General features: G+C 42.3%; 1 protein-coding gene across 2 annotated transcripts; it reads left to right on the top strand.

Annotated features, from left to right (window-relative positions):
* Window positions 1-1,336: 1,336 nt before the first annotated feature.
* Window positions 1,337-6,620, top strand: LOC135523570 (ras-related protein Rab-4A). Of its 2 annotated transcripts, none has more exons than XM_064950336.1 (8): window positions 1,337-1,461; window positions 1,904-1,984; window positions 2,147-2,261; window positions 2,915-2,977; window positions 3,297-3,451; window positions 3,846-3,941; window positions 4,108-4,249; window positions 5,506-6,620. In XM_064950336.1, exons 1-7 carry the CDS (start codon window positions 1,446-1,448, stop codon window positions 4,218-4,220), a joined length of 639 nt encoding a protein of 212 aa, XP_064806408.1. In that variant the 5' UTR covers window positions 1,337-1,445; the 3' UTR covers window positions 4,221-4,249; window positions 5,506-6,620. The 2 variants fall into 2 exon arrangements, with proteins under 2 accessions (XP_064806408.1, XP_064806407.1); XM_064950335.1 differs by having other exon boundaries at window positions 4,105-4,249.
* The last annotated feature ends 12,131 nt before the right edge of the window (window positions 6,621-18,751 follow it).

Below are 18,751 nucleotides of genomic sequence, written 5' to 3'. Positions count from 1 at the left end.
GGAAGTTTAGAACTCTTACATTTATCATACTACAGAAAACCTTCCCCAGGTTACTGTTCACACAGATGCCTCTGTAATTGTTAGGGTCAAATTTGTCTCCATCCTTAAAGATTGGGGGTATGAGTCCTTGAATCCAGATTTCAGGGAAATAACCTACACTCTGGATCAAATTAAATAGTTTTAATATAGCCAATTGAAATTTTGCACTAGTGAGTTTGAGCATCTCATTTAGGATGCCATCAGGTCCACATGATGTTTTAAATTTGAGGACCTGAGGTTTCTTATAGAGCTCCTGGTCAGTAATTGGGGAGACCAATGGATTTTGATTGTCCTTTATAGCTTTTTCTAATCCATTCAACTTCTCATGAATTTGCAGTTGTTCTGTGTTTGTGTCAATCTGAACAGTGTTGTAGAGTGTTTAAAATGGGTTGTCCATATGTCACCATTTTGTATCGCCAATTCCTCTTGTTTCAACTTTTTTAGTTTTTACCAATTTTGCCAAAGTTGTTTGCGTTTATGGACTCCTTAATTAGTGTCAGCTGCTTGCTGTTGCACTATGCTTTTTTGGTTCTGAGTGTTTGTTTATAAAGTTTTAAAGTCTCACAGTAATGAAGGTGTAATTCACCATTATTTGGGTCTCTGTGCTTTTGGTTGGATAGTGTTTTAAGTTTTTTCCTTATAATTTTACAATTTGCATCAAACCAGTTGTCATCTGTGATCTTTTTTATCCATTTCAATTGTACTTCTTTGCCATTTGCCTGAATATATAGTTGATGTTTTTTACTGCCAGATTGATGAGAGAGAAGGGGTCAATGTCTGTAATCATATAGTCTACAGTGCTGTGGCCAAGAGGTGAGCAGTAGGTGGATCTCCCCAAAGAGTCCCCGTAACCTACCATTGACAAAGTATAGACCCAGGTTTCTACAGAGCTGCAACAGATCCCTTCCGTTTTTGTTGACGGTGCTGTCACTGTTGTTTCTATGGGGGAGATTAAGACAGTTAGAAACAGTATTGCCTGTAATAAAGCTGTCCCCTCGTGTGCTCGTTAGATAAGGTCGTGTTCTTGTGCGCGCATTTGTGTCCCCACAAAAAAAACAAAAAAAAAACAAGCAGTAATAGCGGAGACAGGCGCACACATTTTCTTCAGAATATTGAAGTTATGCAAAAGTGACCAGATTTGTCTATTTTACAAGTAAACATTATATTTCAATATAACTAGACATGCAATAATAATGAAATTATATTTTACTATATTATTGACAATCGATTGTTTTAAAATGTTGATTGATAGAACTTTTATTTTGAAAAAGCGTTCTACGGGAAGTGAGAAGGAAAATCCAGTAGGATTCACGGCTGTTAGGGATTTTTCTTCAATTCAATTCGAAGCTGCAGTGCCTCAAGAAAAACAATAGGATATTGCTAGCAAATAAAACCAGACCATTGCCATGTCTGAGACATACGGTAAGAAATCTTGATCAGTCAGGTCGCGTTACACAATAGATAGCCAGATATGATGGAGCAGGTGTATTGTAATGCCATCAAAACAAATAGACTATGTGCTATGCTTTCATGTTTACTCGTTGTTGGGGGTATAGCTAGCTAACATTAGCTAGCTGGCTAACTTTAGTTTCGCTAGATCGCTTGCATCTCCGTCAAATGTCATCATTAATTGGTTTCTTAGCTAGCTATCTAGAAAGCCATCTGAATATCAGACAACTAGCAAAGTTAGCTAGCTAAATGTCGACGCAAATGTAACGTTCTGCATGAAGCAATAACATAGTTTCTGTTCTGCAAGTAGTGCGCCTGTTACTTAACTAACGTTAGCCAGCTTTCTATCCAACTAGCCTAAGAATACGCATTCTCTAATGATTAAAATGAACTTTGTTTGTTTTTCCTCTTCTAGATTTTCTGTTCAAATTCCTAGTGATTGGAAATGCAGGAACTGGAAAATCATGTCTTCTTCACCAGTTTATTGAGAAGAGATGTAAGTTATGTCCAATTGATTGTTTTGACATGTATTTTCTATCTAGCTATGACTTGTAGTTTATTTTAGGGACAGGCTACAATTCATGATTAACTTAACTTTGAATGCAGGCATTGTTGTGATCTAGCTGTGTGTTGTGGAATGATTTCATTTAAATCACAGTCAAAGACGATTCGAATCACACCATTGGAGTGGAGTTTGGCTCAAAGATAATCAACGTGGTAAACAAATATGTCAAACTCCAAATCTGGGACACTGCGGGACAAGAGAGATTCAGGTACTGTACAGTATGTGAGAGCATTTCACATACTTACTCCTGCTGTGGCAGGGCATTAGACTTTTTTTCTCAAACCAGCTTGGACTGTTTCATGCGTGCCCATCTCCAGCTGATCATTAGAGAACTTGTGCCAGATCCTTAGAACAGCAAGTAAAATGAATCATGGCCAGCTGTTGTGGGGGAGTTAATAATGTGTAGCGCAGCTAAAATTCTGAAACTAAAACTATTACTGCTCCCGAGTGGCGTGGCGGTCTGGGGCACTGCATCTCAGTGCTTGAGGCGTCACTACAGACACCCTGGTTCGGATCCAGGCTGTGTTACAACTGGCTGTGATTGGGAGTCCCATAGGGCGGTGCACAATTGGCCCAGCGTCATCCGGGTTTGGCGGGTGCAGGCCGTCATTGTAAATAATAATTTGTTCTTAACTGACTTGCCTAGTTATATAAAGGTTACTGAGCACCTTGAGCATTTTGTTTTGCACATTGACCAACTCCTTATCCAGCTTGGATGGCACTAAATGATTTTATGTATAGCTAACTATAGATGTAGGAGATGGAGAATGTCAATTTAATAAATGTAATTAGGATGTGTAAAATGTTTATTTATGCACTTGTGTATTTTCAACTGATGTTACAATTGCTTTCCTCTCCCAGGTCTGTTACACGGAGTTACTACAGAGGCGCTGCTGGAGCCCTGCTTGTATATGACATCACCAGGTAGGCTAATTTACCTACTCATAGGTGATCAGGAGAGTTGAGGAGAAATAATCCTTGCCTTATTATGGGTGGACCTTCAAGGGGTATGTTGTTTTAATAAAACACAAATCTTTCTAAAAGACAAATGTTGAATGTAGTACGTTTCAAAGGGACCTAGATATGATATGACTCATTGGTTGCACAGTGGCTCCCGATTGACTGTTTTGGAAAACACTGCTCGAACCTTCCTAAAGCCTACTGGGATTTTAGTGAACCACCAAGTCTGATTTGTATGTCTCCACTGCTCTCCCTCTCGCTCCATTGACATGATCATCCTCAGCCGGGAAACCTACAATGCCCTGACCAACTGGCTGACAGATGCCAGGATGCTGGCCAGCCAAAATATTGTCATCATCCTGTGTGGTAACAAGAAGGACTTGGACACAGACCGGGAGGTTACCTTCCTGGAGGCGTCTCGCTTTGCTCAGGAAAATGGTGCGTTTAGTATGAATGATGATCCCTTTACAGCTGAATTCCAAACTGCTCCCTGTGTCAAGCGCCTCAGACTGGGAGTGCAGATCCTCTATGTAGTCTAAAAAACGGCAAAACCGATCATAGATCAGCACTCCCACTCTGAGAAGCTTGATGTATATGGACCCAAATCTACCCTCTGATGCAGACCTGAAATCCTAATTTCTGATTGTTGCACTGCGTATACTCCACTAGAGGTCACTGTAGGACAAATCACTGGTGTGAACTATTGCCCACAAAACCGTTGCAATTCTTGTCCTCCACAGCTAAATGCTGACTAATTATCTTGTGTTCAAATGTTATCAACATTGATGATAATCATTGTTATTATTGTGTCCTGCTGTCTTGTCTGTTTCAGAGCTTATGTTTCTGGAGACAAGTGCTCTGACAGGGGAGAATGTAGAGGAGGCCTTTGTGCAGTGTGCCAGGAAAATCCTCAACAAGATAGAGTCAGGTATCTCTGCATTCAGTATCTTCTCACCTTAACCAACAGCAATGAAATCGTAGTTTACCAACTGAACTCTACTGTTTCAGCTCAGGGGCTTCTCCCTCTCACCATTTTTTTCTCTCTCTATTTCTCTGTCTCTCTCTCTCTCTCTCTCTGTGTTCTCTTCCAGGAGAATTGGACCCGGAGAGGATGGGATCAGGGATCCAGTACGGAGACGCCGCGCTACGCCAGCTGCGCTCCCCTCGCAGGGGACAGGCCGAGAGCGCTCAGGAATGTGGCTGTTAGTGAACACGCTCAGTATGCCCAGGACCAAGGTGAGACTCCTCCCCCTCAGTGCTGCCTACTGCATAGGATTCTGCTCTGTGACTTATCCTTGTGTTATCACACTAGTAACTTAATTAATAGCTCCGTTTAGTGACATCCAAAATGCTCCCTCTCAAAATAGCAGGCAGAAATACAGCTGTAGATGCTGCTTTTCACATTCACATGTTATGTAAGAGGCAATTCAAAATCCTCTCTATTTTACAGTTGACTGTGTTGCATTGCATGTAGCAGGTAAAGCATTCATTTGCCATTTTGAGAAGCCCCTCCATGAGCTTTAAAGATTCGGCCTTAATGCACCAAATGCTGAAACGTGGCTCGTTTTATCGGCATTATTGGTGTCAGAATCATCACATGACCCCCTTGGCGATGGGGTGTTTGAACCCTGGCTGGGCCAATTATCTGTGCCCATAACTACTTTCTTTACCCCTCTCAAATTTTGGTACTTACATATGTCCTGTCAAAACAAACAATCAGAACTAAAATAAAAGATTATCACAATGCGGATCCATGTTCTTCTCAAATGGTTTCCGTGAAGTGGTTTGTAATGATTTTTTTTCTATAGCTACAAGGTGATCTCTGATGCTACTTTCACCAGTATCATCATACTGAATTTAGGGTAAAGTTAATGCCTGTGTCCCAAATGTAACTCCCAATTCTGTTGTACTGTATCTCCCCCTTGAGTCGGTGGGTGGGTGTGTGTGGTTGGATAGGGTCCAGGGGGCTATTTTTAGGGATCTCACAGAGAGGAAGGAGCCACCTTTGGCTATTTCTGTCCTCCAGCTCCCAAGTGCCTGATGTGTCGATGATACAGAAAACCATAGCCACCCAAAATGACTCCGCCTCTTCAGTGAGAGGGGAAGCTAAAGGGGCTCAACAGTTTTAGAATGATCAAATGACCCTGCTTAGAAGCTGTGTGGATGTGGCTCCACACAACTGTTATCAATACAGTTTTCTATCTGGGCAGATACATTTACCTGAGAATTTTTTTGGTATTGTAGTGTTTTGCAAAAAAATGCTAGGCATAAATAGAGGGGTACTATGTCTACAAAAATAAAAGATCAATTAATTTGTAAATTACAGTGTAGAGTTGAGTACATGGCAAATATTGCCAGCACGCAATTGTAACAAAATGTAACTATTAACCTCACGTTGACACAGGTTTCTTAGCTAAAGGGGCTAATTTACAAGATCCCCACACATTTCTGTGTGTGTATGGTTTCAAACCTCTCTCTGTTATTGTTTTCAGGCAGGTTGGTGAAGACTTCGAGGAAAGATGAGATGTAGGGAACATGATACAGGGCTCATAATGGTGGAGCGACTCTTCTCTGACCTTTTATCTTCCAAACTTCTGGATGTTCCGTCAGAGACCCACAGAGAGTCCTGGATTCCTGGCCCTACTCTGGACTGCTGAGCTTGTTCCTAGGCCCCTCAGACACAGGCAGGGAGTCCCGTTTCATCTTACTCAAGCCCTTTAATCATCTGGGCTGTATTCATAAAGCGTCTCAGAGTATGTTTGCTGATATGATTTGTTTTTCCTTTTATATAATAATGAACAAGATAACAGGGAACCCAAATCCTAGATCAGCACACCTAGTCTGAGATGCTATATGATAATGGGACCTGACATCTTACTTTCACCCCTGTTCTTCTGCCCTATGCTACCCATAGCATATTGCATTATGTACAGTGTTATCTGTATAAAGAACACATCATATAGTCCCTCAAAGCAGTGGTTCCCAAACTGTGGGGCGCGTCCCTGTCGGAAGGGGAGTTGCAGCGATGGGACAAGACTGTGACGACCAATTGGATATCACGAAAATTGGGGTGAAAAAATGTCCAGATCAACTTGCCCAAGTTTTTTTAGCTATATTTTTTAGCCCACTGATATTGTTGTAATGTTTGAGTCACTCAGATATCACATGAACACACAAGACATGGCGGAATGTGTAGAATTGCAGGAAATTAGCTTTAAAACTGCCAACAAGGGATGTGAACAGTTCCTGTCATGGACAATGCTTGTGCCCATAGAAATAGACGGATGTTCCCCAGTGATGGAAGGGGGGGGGGGGGGCTGAGTGAGTTTGGGAACCACTGCCTCAAAGCATATTTTATGGACTGAATATCAGAATTTAATTATTAGCTGAAGAATAATCTGTCAATTATGTCATGTTATAGTGAGAATTATCAATCGGCACTGTCTCACGCCTGCTGGTTTCATTGACCCGTTGTTTGGGTTGTTCTTTGTGTTGATATTATTAGTTGTTGTTTTTCCCTCCCTAATTGTTATGAGTCATGTCATGCTTTTTTAATTTATTCTCAATGATATAGAAGCTCTTTTTAAAATAAAGTATTCAAAATGTATGTTTGTATATTGTTCTAAGGTGATTCCTCTTTGTTGTCATCTTTATTACTTAAGTGTGTAATATCCATTTAGAATACTTGGTAAATTGTTGTTATACCTGTAGTAACTTTCTAATAATTATTCATAGCTGTGTAATAGTATATTTCTGGAGTTGTGTAGGTTTTTTTATTACACAGGTGGATAAACTGGGTCACAAGCTGGCTGCACGGTGAGCTACTTCCCTTTTGACACCTTGCACCAAAGTTCATATGATTGATGACAGTCATTTAATTCAATAACCATTTTCCTAATGCAGATTAGTGGGCTTTTCAGTGCACTTTGGCTGTGTTTAGAAAGGCAGCCCAAATCTGATATTTTTTTTTATTATTGGTCATTTGACAAATCAGATCAGCTCTGAAAAAGACCAATTAGTGGGAAGAATTTCAGAATTGGGCTGCCTGTGTGAAATGGCAGGCTCCAGAATGTTATTGTGTCTGTCTGCTTAGATTGACCATTTGCAAGAGCAAGATTGCTGTGTCCTATTAATATAGTTCCTGAGACCTAAAACTAACCCAGGTTCGATGCGACTGAAGAAAATAACCTACAATGCCACCATTGTGTTGAGATGACTGACAGCAAATCCACTGATCCCCTCCTCTGGGTAGGACCAAGTTCTACAGTATTTTGAAGATTGATGTTTTCAATGGGGAGAAAAGGCAATGCCAGCTACAGTTCTGAAATTGCCCATCAGTCCTCCATTATGGTACTGTATGTCCTCTTCCCTCATGTCCCATTTGTTACATTTCAGAGTAGTACAGTATGGCATTTATCTGTATTTTTGTTTAATGACACGCTCCAGCAGATTTTATTTTGAAGAATATTTGTCATGCTGATAAATTTATGTGTATCCAGGTGAAATGCCTTTCAATCTCATTACTATAGTAGATATTTACTGGCATGTGTTTTGACAGGTAAATCAATCAAATAAGTAAAACGATTTAGTAAAAAGTAGTTTATAAATTTTGTTAAGCCTAGCACACAATGTCAAAATACTTGTACATCACATTGCAATGTGATACCTGTATCGGCTCCGTTTGAATGTGTAAAAGCTTAAACATTTAATCATACAAAATAGTGATATTTTTTTATCAGTTGGAGCTGGATATTTGCTCCCTCCACAGAAGTCTACCACTCATTTTGACTGAGATCCACAACTCAACTTTTTTTCTAAATTATATTGAACAAAAATATAAACACAACATGTAAAGTGTTGGTCCCATTTTGTGAACAAATTTTAAAAAATACATCCCTGTTAGTGAGCATTTCTCATTTGCCAGATAATCCATCCACCTGACAGGTGTGGCATATCAAGAAGCTGATTAAACTTTATGATTATTACACAGGTGCACATTGTGCTGGGTACAATGAAAGCCCACTCTAAAATGTGCATTTTTGTCACGCAACACAATGCCACAGATGTCTCAAGTTTTGAGGGAGCATGCAGTTGGCTTGCTGACTGCAAGAATGTCCACCAGAGCTGTTGCCAGAGAATTGAATGTTCATTTTTCTACCATAAGTCACCTCCAACGTAATTTTAGAGAATTTGGCAGTACGTCCAACCGGCCTCACAACCGTAGACCATGTGTAACGACGCCAGCCCAGCCCAGGACCTCCACATCCGTCTTCTTCACCTGTGGGATCATCTGACACCAGCCCCCCGGTCAGCTGATGAAACTGAGGAGTATTTCTGTCTGTAATAAAGCCCTTTTTATGGGGAGAAACTCATTCTGTTTGGCTGGGCCTGGCTCCCCAGTGGGTGGGCCTATGCCCTCCCAGGCCAACCCATAGCTGTGCCCCTTCCCAGTTATGTGAACTCCATAGATTAGGCATAATGAATACTTCACGTGACTGCTTTTCTTATATGAACTGTATCTCGTTTAAATTGTTGCATGTTGCTTTTCTATTTTTGTTCATTACAGTTTCACATTAACATATTTCACTATAGCACCGACAAGCCATTACACTGACATGAAGATGTTCCATAGCTTTTAATGAATAAAGGCCTTAATGTTATGACTGAAGTGAAATTGTTATTGTGCCATACTTCACAATAACACCATTTTGTGTACTACAGCTTACTTTCACATGTCAGTGAATATATTGTTATCTGAAGCTGGTAGATTATTACAATTAATGCACACATCCCATGGCTATGATCACTGTAAGCATTGGCCTGGTTGCAGCTATTTGAATCAGAATATTGCACTGTCAACAATGGTTTAAAAAGAAGTACAAGTTATCTACAACTTATTGCATCTATTTATTGCTAATTATTTAACCTTTGTGTGGTGTTTTCAATGTAAACATTTTCAATGTTTACTGAAAGAAAAATGATACAATTATTTATTTTTTCAAACTGAGATTCATTGACCTTGGCTCATTTTCTGTGAAAAACATGCAAAATAACACATTTTCATTGAGTGCACACTGTACACTCCGTACATGTTTATATCACACGTGGGCTCCCGAGTAGCGCAGGGGTCTAAGGCACTGCATCTCAGTGCAAGAGGCGTCATTACAGTCCCTAGTTCATATCCAGGCTGTATCACATCTGGCCGTGATTGTGAGTCCCGTAGGGCGGCGCACAATTGGCCCAGCGTCGTCTGGGTTTGGCCGGGCCAGGCCGTCATTGTAAATAAGAATTTGTTCTTAACTGACTTGCCGAGATAAATAAATAAATTTGGTATTCGGGTCCACTGGACCAGAGGGTAATAAAAGTGTGTGTGTGAAAACAAGTAAAAATTAAACAAAAAGGTTTGCTCTGTGCTTTCACTCTGTCTTCCTTCTCCCTCGGCCTGCTGTTTCAACATAAGCATGGAGACAGACAGGTTATTGGTGCTGTCTGTCTTCCGCGTTTCTCGCAAGTTTTAGCGTGTGAAACAACACAATGTGCTTTTTTCCCCACACTACGCCAGCCAGTTGCAAATTGGGGACACAACAAATAAATAGCTTTGCATGTGTAGCTCCTTACCACAATCAATCAGTATGGAAAAATATTCTCTGCTCAGAGGGCCTTAATTTTGCAGAGAGAGAATCTAGCGTGGAAGGAATGTCTTCCACTTTGGAGGTGAATACTTTACTTAATATGAAGATGTCAATTCTGTCAACATGTCAATTCTGAGTCTGACAGTGAGTTGGAAGAAGAGGATGTGATTGACCCTCAGCCAGCCTGTCAGCAACCAGCTCATCAGCAGCCTGCAGGTGAGCTGGTCTTCTTGTCCAAGGAATGAGGATGCAACCAGGGCCGATGCGGACAGCGGGTGACTCTTGTACAGGACATAAAGTCTTCTTTTGAACTGTTCATCCCAGACACCAACCAGAACATCATTCTGGACTGTACTAATTTGTAGGGATGGTGTATTTTTGGAGAGAGTTGGTAGGAGATAGATCAAACTCATTTACATGCATACTTTGGGTTTCTTTCCTTGCTGGTGTTTTCAGATCCAATGGGGAATCCACAGAATCGCTGTGGGATGCAGAAACTGGCAGAGAACTTTTCCATACAACTTTTCCGTTCCACACTATTTCCAGGATTATCCACTTCGATAACCGAGACACCAGAACTGTGGCAGAGAGACAAGCTAGCTGCAGTCAGGTCATTGTGGGATATCTCCCGTCTGTCCTGGGCCGCCGGAGTCTCCCGTCTGTCCTGGGCCGCCGGAGTCTCCCGCCTGTCCTGGGCCGCCGGAGTCTCCCGCCTGTCCTGAGCCGCCGGAGTCTCCCGTCCATTCGGGACCCGTGGCTAGGGTCCCCAGTCCGAGGTCGGCAGCGAGGGCCGCCGCTTATAAGAGGCCAAGGGGGCGGTTGAGGAGGTGGACAAAAACTGTGGTGAAGTGGTGTCCACGTCCTGCACCAGAGCCGCCACCGCGGACAGACGCCCACCCAGACCCTCCCCTATAGGTTCAGGTTTTGCGGCCACACCTTTGAGTCCGCACCTTTGGGGGTGTACTGTCACGTTCTGACCATAGTTCTATTATTTTATTATTTGTTTTAGTATGGTCAGGGCGTGAGTTGGGGTGGGCAGTCTATGTTTGTTTTTCTATGTTGTTTTTTGTGTTCGGCCTAGTATGGTTCTCAATCAGAGGCAGGTGTCGTTAGTTGTCTCTGATTGAGAATCATACTTAGGTAGCCTGGGTTTCCCTTTTGGATTGTGGGTGTATGTTTCCGTGTGAGTCTTTGGGCCACACGGTACTGTCTCGGTTTTTGTTTTGTTCACATCGTTTATTGTTTTGTATTTCAGTGTTCAGTTCGTTTTGAATAAATCATCATGAACACTTACCACGCTGCGCTTTGGTCCGATCCTTCTTCCACCTCTGAATGCCGTTACAACCAGGCAGTATCAGATAGATGACCTACACATAGAGATACAGAGGGGCGCAGTTTCGCTTGCTCGGATGCTTTCTCCTGTGAGAAACGTTCAGCCTCTTGAAGGAACATTTTGAAACACTGAGAGACAAAATATATATTATTTAAAGCAATTATTGGTCTGTTTTTGGGGAATCCTGCCTTCCCGTGGCATCCATGAATACCCACCACTGGAGATTTCAAAATATTTAAAACCACGAGTAGAGAGACTGTCTATGAATACAGCAAAGGGCTGCTGTTTTTATGACTAAGTTCAGGTTGAAGTTCTTACTCAGCACTTTGTATTCAACACTTTTATAAGTCATAAAATGCGCGTTCTTCCTATTTCAACTCAGCGCTACAACAACTCCAGCAGTAATGAATGAGTAGGAAAGTGTATCTATAGACTTGCGTTGTTATTATTTAGCGGCTTGGGTATTTTTTAATATCGAGGAATATTTAACTCTAACGTGAAATGCTTACTTCCAGCCATTAAATCAACAATGCTGAGCTTTTTTGTACGTATGTAACAAAATATTTGCTACATTTGTACATTTAATATAAAAAGTAACAAAATTAAATTAAAATAACGAGGCTATATACAGGGGGTACCGGTATTAAGTCAACGTGCGCATGTACAGGTTTAATCGAGGTAATACTGTATGTACTGTACATGTAGGTCAGGGTAAAGTGACTATGCATAGATAATTAACAGTGGGTAGCAGCAGTGTAAAAAAGGGGGTCAATGCAAATTGCCAACCCAGGAAGTCTGTGTTTCAGACATAAGGAAGTGGATGGTGGCAAATGTTTTACTTTTAAACTAGGACATAACAAATAATCTAGTTCTAGAAACAGAGGCCTACTGTTTCATCTCACAATTAATCTTGATGGTTGTACAGTCATCTCAAATAAATCTGTGAAGGACCTCGGCATTACTCTGGACCCTGATCTCTCTTCTGACAAAAATATCAATAATATTTCAAGGTGAGCTTTTTTCCATCTTCGTAACATTGCAAAAATCTGAAACTTTTTGTCCAAAAATGGATAAAAACTAATCCATGCTTTTGTCACTTCTAGATTAGACTATGACAATGCTCTACTCTCCGGCTACCCAGATAAAGCACTAAATAAACATCAGTTAGTGCTAAATACGGTTTCTAGAATCTTGACTCGAACCAAAAATAGTGACCATAGTGACCAAAAATCATATTACTCCAGTGCTAGCCTATACTCTGGCTTCCTGTTATTAAGGCTCCCCTCTCTCCACTGGGAGTCTCTGCCTCTGATCCTATTTACTCACTGGGCTGTCACTGGCTTACTTGTGCTCTTCCATGCCGCCCCTAAGAGGGGTGCGTCATGTGGTGCCAGGATTTTTTGCACTATACTCGACTTGAGTTGGTTTAGTCACTGACATGATCACCCTGTCCGGTCTTGCACCCCCTCAGGTTTGTGAGGTAGAGGAGATCTTCATTAGCTTTACTCAGCCTTGTCTCAGGGTAGTAAGTTGGTGGTCTGTTGATAACCCTCTAGTGGTGTGGGGGCTGTGCTTTGGCAAAGTGATGCAATAATCTATGTGCCGGGGGACTAGGGTCAGTCTGTCCTATGTGGTGAAATTCTCCTGTCTTATCTGGTGTCCTGTGTAAACTTAAGTGTGCTCCCACTAATTATTTCTCTCTCCCTCTCTCCCACCTCAGGACTACCTGACCTGATGACTTCTGGCTGTCCCCAGTCCACCTTGTCGTACTGCTGCTCATTTCAACTGTTCACCGGACATGCTACCGTGTCCCGGAACTGCTGTTTACAACTCTCCCTCTCCCGCTCTCTCTCTACCGCACCTGCTGTCTCGACCTTTGAATGCTCGGTGTTGAAACTTTAACTCCTGAGGTGCTGACCTGTTGCACCCTCAACAACCACTGTGATTATTAATTGACCCTGCTGGTCATCTATGAAAGTTTGAACATCTTGAAGAACGATTTGGCCTTAATGGTCAGGTACTCTTGAAATGCTTCTACATCTGCATTGCTTGCTGTTCGGGGTTTAATACTGGGTTTCTGTATAAGCCCTTTGAGACATCTGCTGATTTAAAAAGGGCTGTATAAATACATTTGATTGATTGATTGATGGACCCACATTGTGGGTACTCTTGCTAGCTATCTCAGGCTGCCTTTCACCCCATCCATACATGGCAAATGGGTGCCTGTTTTCCTTGTCGGTTTCTTTGGGCTTCTGTAGCTGGCTCCTCGCCCTGGGGGGCTTTCTGGACTGTTTGGCTTTAGTTTGAGCCTCTGGCTTCTTCCCTGGCTCAGAAGCAGTTAATCCTTTTCCCAACTTCTCTTCCTCTGACTCTCCGTAGCCTCCGTCCACAGCACCCTGTACATCTAGGAAGGGATGAGGAATACTTAAGAGTTCTATCATTTTATTAGTATACCTTGTGATTTTTATATGTGCAAGTGTTGTAGAAACTGTCAACAGACAGTGAGGCCTGATCACAGACAACGACGAGACAGCCTATAGGGAGGAGGTCAGAGACCTGGCCTTGTGTTACCTGAATAACAACCTATAGGGAGGAAACTAAAAAGATTTTGCATGGGTCCTGAGATCCTCAAAAGGTTCTATAGCTGCAACATCGAGAGCATCCTGACTGACTGGTGGCATCACTGCCTGGTACGGCAATTGCTCGGCCTCTGACCACAAGGCACTACAGAGGGTACTGTGTACGGCCCAGTACATCACTGGCTAAGCTGCCTGCCATCCAGGACCTCTACCCCAGGCGGTGTCAGAGGAAGGCCCTAAAAATTATCAAAGACCCCAGCCACCCCAGTCATATACTGTTCTCTCGCATGGCAAGCGGTACCGGAGTGCCAAGTCTAGGACAAAAAGGCTTCTCAACAGTTTTTACCCCCGAGCCATAAGATTCCTGAACAGGTAATCAAATGGCTACCCAGACTATTTGCATTGTGTTCCTCCCCCCAACCCCTCTTTTTACGCTGCTGCTACTCTCTGTTTATCATATATGCATAGTCACTTTAACTATACATTCATGTACATACTACCTCAATTGGGCCAACCAAACAGTGCTCGCGCACATTGGCTAACCCGCCAACCCCTCTTTTACGCTACTGCAACTCTCTGTTCATCATATATGCATAGTGACTTTAACCGTATCTACATGTACATACTACCTCAATCAGCCCGACGAACCGGTGTCTGTATGTAGCCTTGCTACTTTTTTAGCCTCGCTACTGTATATAGCCTGTCTTTTTACTGTTGTTTTATTTCTTTACTTACCTATTGTTCACCTAACACCTTTTGGGTTTGTGCCAGACATAGCGTTTTCCTTGATGGTCAAAAAGGTCAATTTTAGATTAATCTGATCAGAGTACCTTCTTCCATATGTTTGTGGAGTCTCCCTCATGCCTTTAGGTAAACACCAAACGTGTTTGTTTATTTTTTTCTTTTAGCAATGGCTTTTTTTCTGACCACTCTTCCGTAAAGCCCAGCTCTATGGAGTATACAGCTTAAAGTGGTCCAATGGACAGATACTCCAATCTCTTTGCAGCTCCTTCAGGGTTATCTTTGGTCTCTTTGTTGCCTCTCTGATAAATGACCTCCTTGCCTGGTCTGTGAGTTTTGGTGGGCGGCCCTCTTTTGGCAGGTTTGTCATAGTGCCATATTCTTTCCATTTTTTAATAATGGATTTAATGGTGCTCTGTGGGATGTTCAAAGTTTCGGATATTTTTTTATAACCCAACCCTGATCTGTACTTCTCCACAACTTTGTCCCTGACCTGTTTGGAGCGCTCCTTGGTCTTCATGATGGCGCTTGCTTGGTGGTGCCCCTTGCTTAGTGGTGTTGCAGATTCTGGGGCCTTTCAGAACAGGTATATCTATACTGAGATCATGTGACAGATCATGTCTTTATCTTTATCTTCATCTTGGCCAGGGCGCAGTTGCAAATGAGAACTTGTTCTCAACTAGCCTACCTGGTTAAATAAAGGTGAAATAAAAAAATACATAAAAAAATGTGACACTTAGATTCCACACAGGTGGACTTTATTTAACTAATTATGTGACTTCTGAAGGTAATTGTTTGCACCAGATCTTATTTAGGGGCTTCATAGCAAAGGGGGTGAATACATATGCACGCACCACTTTTACATAAAAAAAAAATTGAAACAAGTTATTTTTTTCACTTCACCAATTTTGACTATTTTGTGTATGTCCATTACATGAAATCCAAATAAAAATACAATAAAAATTACAGGTTGTAAATGCAACAAAATACAAAAAACGCTAAGGGCGATGAATACTTTGCAAGGCACTGTACTACTGTGCGCCTCCCATAGTCTGTTCTGGACTTATGAAGGATTGTGAAGAGACCTCTGGTCTTGTGGTGCATGTGTGTCCGTGCTGTGTGCTAGTAGTTTAAACAGACACCTCGGTCCATTTTGCATGTCAACATGATGAAGTCAATTTCTCCTCCTCTTTGAGCCATGAGAGATTTACATGCATATTATGAATAGCTTAGCGATGAATGTTAGCTCTCCATGTATAGCCAGCCGTTCTGCCCTGTTCTGAGCCAATTGCAATTTTCCGAGGTCTTTCTTTGTGTTACCTGACCACACGACTGAACAGTAGTCCGGGTGCGACAAAACCAGAGCCTGTAGGACCTTCCTTGTTGATAGTGTTGTTAAAAAGGCAGAGTTGTGCTTTATCATGGACGGACTATTGCCCATCTTGGCTACTGTTGTATGATCATGTTTCGACTATGACAGTATACAATCCAGGGTTACTCCAAGAAATTTAGTCACCTCAACTTGTTGCTCAATTTCCACATTATTTAATACAAGATCTAGATGAGGTTTAGGGTTTAGTGAATGATTTGTCCCAAATACAATGCTTTTAGTTTTTGAAATATTTAGTACTAACTTATTCTTTGCCACCCATTCTGAAACTAACTGCTGGTCTTTGTTAAGTGTTGCAGTGATTTCACTCGCTGTAGTAGCTGCCTTGTATAGTGTTGAGTGATCCGCATACATCAATTGACATACTGGCTTTACTCAAGGCCAGTGGCATCTCATTAGTAAAGATTGAAAAAAGTAAGGGGCCTAGACAGTTGTCCTGGGGAATTCCTGATTCTACCTGGATTATGTTGGAGAGGATTCCATTCAAGAACACCCTCTGTGTTCTGTTACAGGTAACTCTTTATCTACATTGTAGCAGGGGTGTAAAGCCAAAACAAATATATTTTTCCAGCTGCAGACTGTGATGACAATGTCAAAAGCCACACTGAAGTCTAACAAAATAGCTCCTACAATCTTTTTATCATCAATTTCTCTCAGCCAATCATCAGTAATTTGTGTAAGTGCTGTGCTTGTTGAGTGTCCTTCCCTATAAGCGTGCTGAAAGTCTGTTGTCAATTTGTTTAACACAATTTTTTCCAAAAGTTTACTAAGAGTTGGTAACAGGCTGATTGGTAGGCTATTTGAGCCAGTAAAGGGGGCTTTACTATTCTTGGGTAGCAGAATAACTTTTGCTTCCCTCCAAGCCTACACACTTTCTAGTTGGCCTCGATTGAAGATATGGAAAATAGTAGTGGAAATTTTGTCTGCTATTATCCTCAGTAATTTCCCACTCAAGTTATCAGACCACGGTGACTTGTCATTGTTGATAGTCAACAATATTTTTTAAACCTCTTCCACACTCGCTTTACGAAATTCTATATTTATAATGCTTGTCTTTCATAATTTGATCAGATATACTTGGATGTTGTCACACCCTGACCATTGTTTGCTTTGTATGTTTATATGTTTTGTTTGGTCAGGGTGTGATCTGAGTGGGCATTCTATGTTGTGTGTCTAGTTTGTCTGTTTCTGTGTTTGGCCTGATATGGTTCTCAATCAGAGGCAGGTGTTAGTCATTGTCTCTGATTGGGAACCATATTTAGGTAGCTTGTTTGGTGTTGGGTTTTGGTGGGTGATTGTTCCTTTTCCTGTCCTTTTGTACTTATGTCTGTTGTGTATTAGTTTGCACCAGTATTAGGCTGTTTCGGTTTTCGTGTATTGTTTATTGTTTTTTCATATTGATTTGTGTTTACTTTTGTTTTATTTAACATGGATCGCAATAGACACGCCGTATTTTGGTCCGACTCTCTTTCACCTACAGAAAACCGTGACAGAATCACCCACCACAACAGGACCAAGTGGCGTGGTGACAGGCAGCGGCAGCAGGAGCTACAAAGTCTGGAGTATACGACTTGGGAGGAAATAGACAGGTGGGCGGTCGACCCAGGGAGAGTGCCGGTGCCCGCCTGGGATTCGCTGGAGCAGTGCGAAGAGGGTTACAGGAGAATGGAGTTGGAGAAACAAGCACGGCGGCGTGGAAGGAAGCCCGAGAGTCAGCCCCAAAAATGTCTTGGGGTGGGGCACAGGGAGAGTTTGGCAGAGTCAGGAGTCAGACCTGAGCCAACTCCCCCTGTTTATCGCGAGGAGCCAAGGAGGAGACCAGAACCAGAGCCGGTGTTGGAGGTGAGCGAAGCAGAGGCTGTGAAGGAATTAATGGGGAAATTGGAGGAGAGAGTTAAGAGGGAGTTGCTGTGTTGGTGCTTTAAGCATGGAATTCGCCCGACGGAGCGTGTCGGGGATTTGATGGCACCTGGGTCAGTGCTCCATACTCGTCCTGAGGTGCGTGTTAGTCGGCTGGTGAAGATTGTGCCAGCCTCACGCACCAGGCCTCCTGTGCACCTCCCTAGCCTTGCACGTCCTGTGCCAGCCCTGCTCTCAAGATCTCCAGTACGCCTTCACGGTCCAGCCCATCCTGTGCCACCTCCACACACCAGCCCTCCGGTGGCAGCTCCCCGCACCAGGCTTCCTGTGCGTGTCCTCGGCCCAGTACCACCAGTGCCAGCACCACGCACCAGGCCTACAGTGCGCTTCGCCTGTCCAGCGGTGCCAGAGCTTTTCTCCTCTCCAGCGTTGCCGGAGTCTCCCGCCTGTTTAGCGCTGCCAGAGCCTTCCGCCTCTACAGCGCTGCCGGAGTCTCCCGCCTGTTTTTTAAATATTTTTTAATAATTTTATTTTTGCATTTTCCAATTAAGAACATTCAAAACCAAAGTGAAAAGATATTAGACAACGATAGGACAAAGTGACAGTAACAGACGAACGTAACAAAAATAAATTATAATTATATAAACAAACATACAATAATAAAAATTTAAAAATTAAAAATAACGAGACATTGGATCACCTGCCATAGGCTACATATTATACATTACGTGTGAAACATTATGTGAGGATTATATATAGATTCAATCAATGAGATGTGGGGGGAGATTCTCCATATAGTCAATAAAAGGTTGCCAAATTCTGTAAAATGTCTTTAACTTATTCCTCAAGCAGTAAGTGATTTTCTCCAAAGGGATACAACTATTAACTTCCGAAAGCCACATTGCGACTGGCAGGGAGGAATCCAATTTCCATTTCAAGGCAATACATTTCTTGGCAATCGCTAGCAATATTTCTGTTAGCTTTATAGTATGGCTTTGCCTAAGATTGGTGTTAGTAAAGTTACCCAGTAGACAGACCTCCGGGTCTAAAGGGAATGCAACCCCGTGAATTGAGGATATGGTATCGCATACCCCCTGCCAGAAACCGTGTAGTTTTGAACACTGCCAAGTGGAATGGAGGAATGTTCCTTCATCTGAGCCACATCTAAAACATAGGGAGGAGATCTCTGGGTTGAACTTGTGC

This window comes from Oncorhynchus masou, chromosome 31 (assembly GCF_036934945.1).
Source record: "Oncorhynchus masou masou isolate Uvic2021 chromosome 31, UVic_Omas_1.1, whole genome shotgun sequence".
Lineage (NCBI taxonomy): Eukaryota > Metazoa > Chordata > Actinopteri > Salmoniformes > Salmonidae > Oncorhynchus > Oncorhynchus masou.
This window is presented reverse-complemented; position numbering and strand designations above follow the sequence as displayed.

What these genes read in the sequence shown, in the direction of transcription:
- LOC135523570 (XM_064950335.1), top strand. An exon ending in GCGGGACAAGAGAGATTCAG is followed by an intron (nt 2,262 to 2,914) that starts GTACTGTACAGT and finishes TTCCTCTCCCAG; the next exon opens with GTCTGTTACACGGAGTTACT. An exon ending in CTTGTATATGACATCACCAG is followed by an intron (nt 2,978 to 3,296) that starts GTAGGCTAATTT and finishes GATCATCCTCAG; the next exon opens with CCGGGAAACCTACAATGCCC.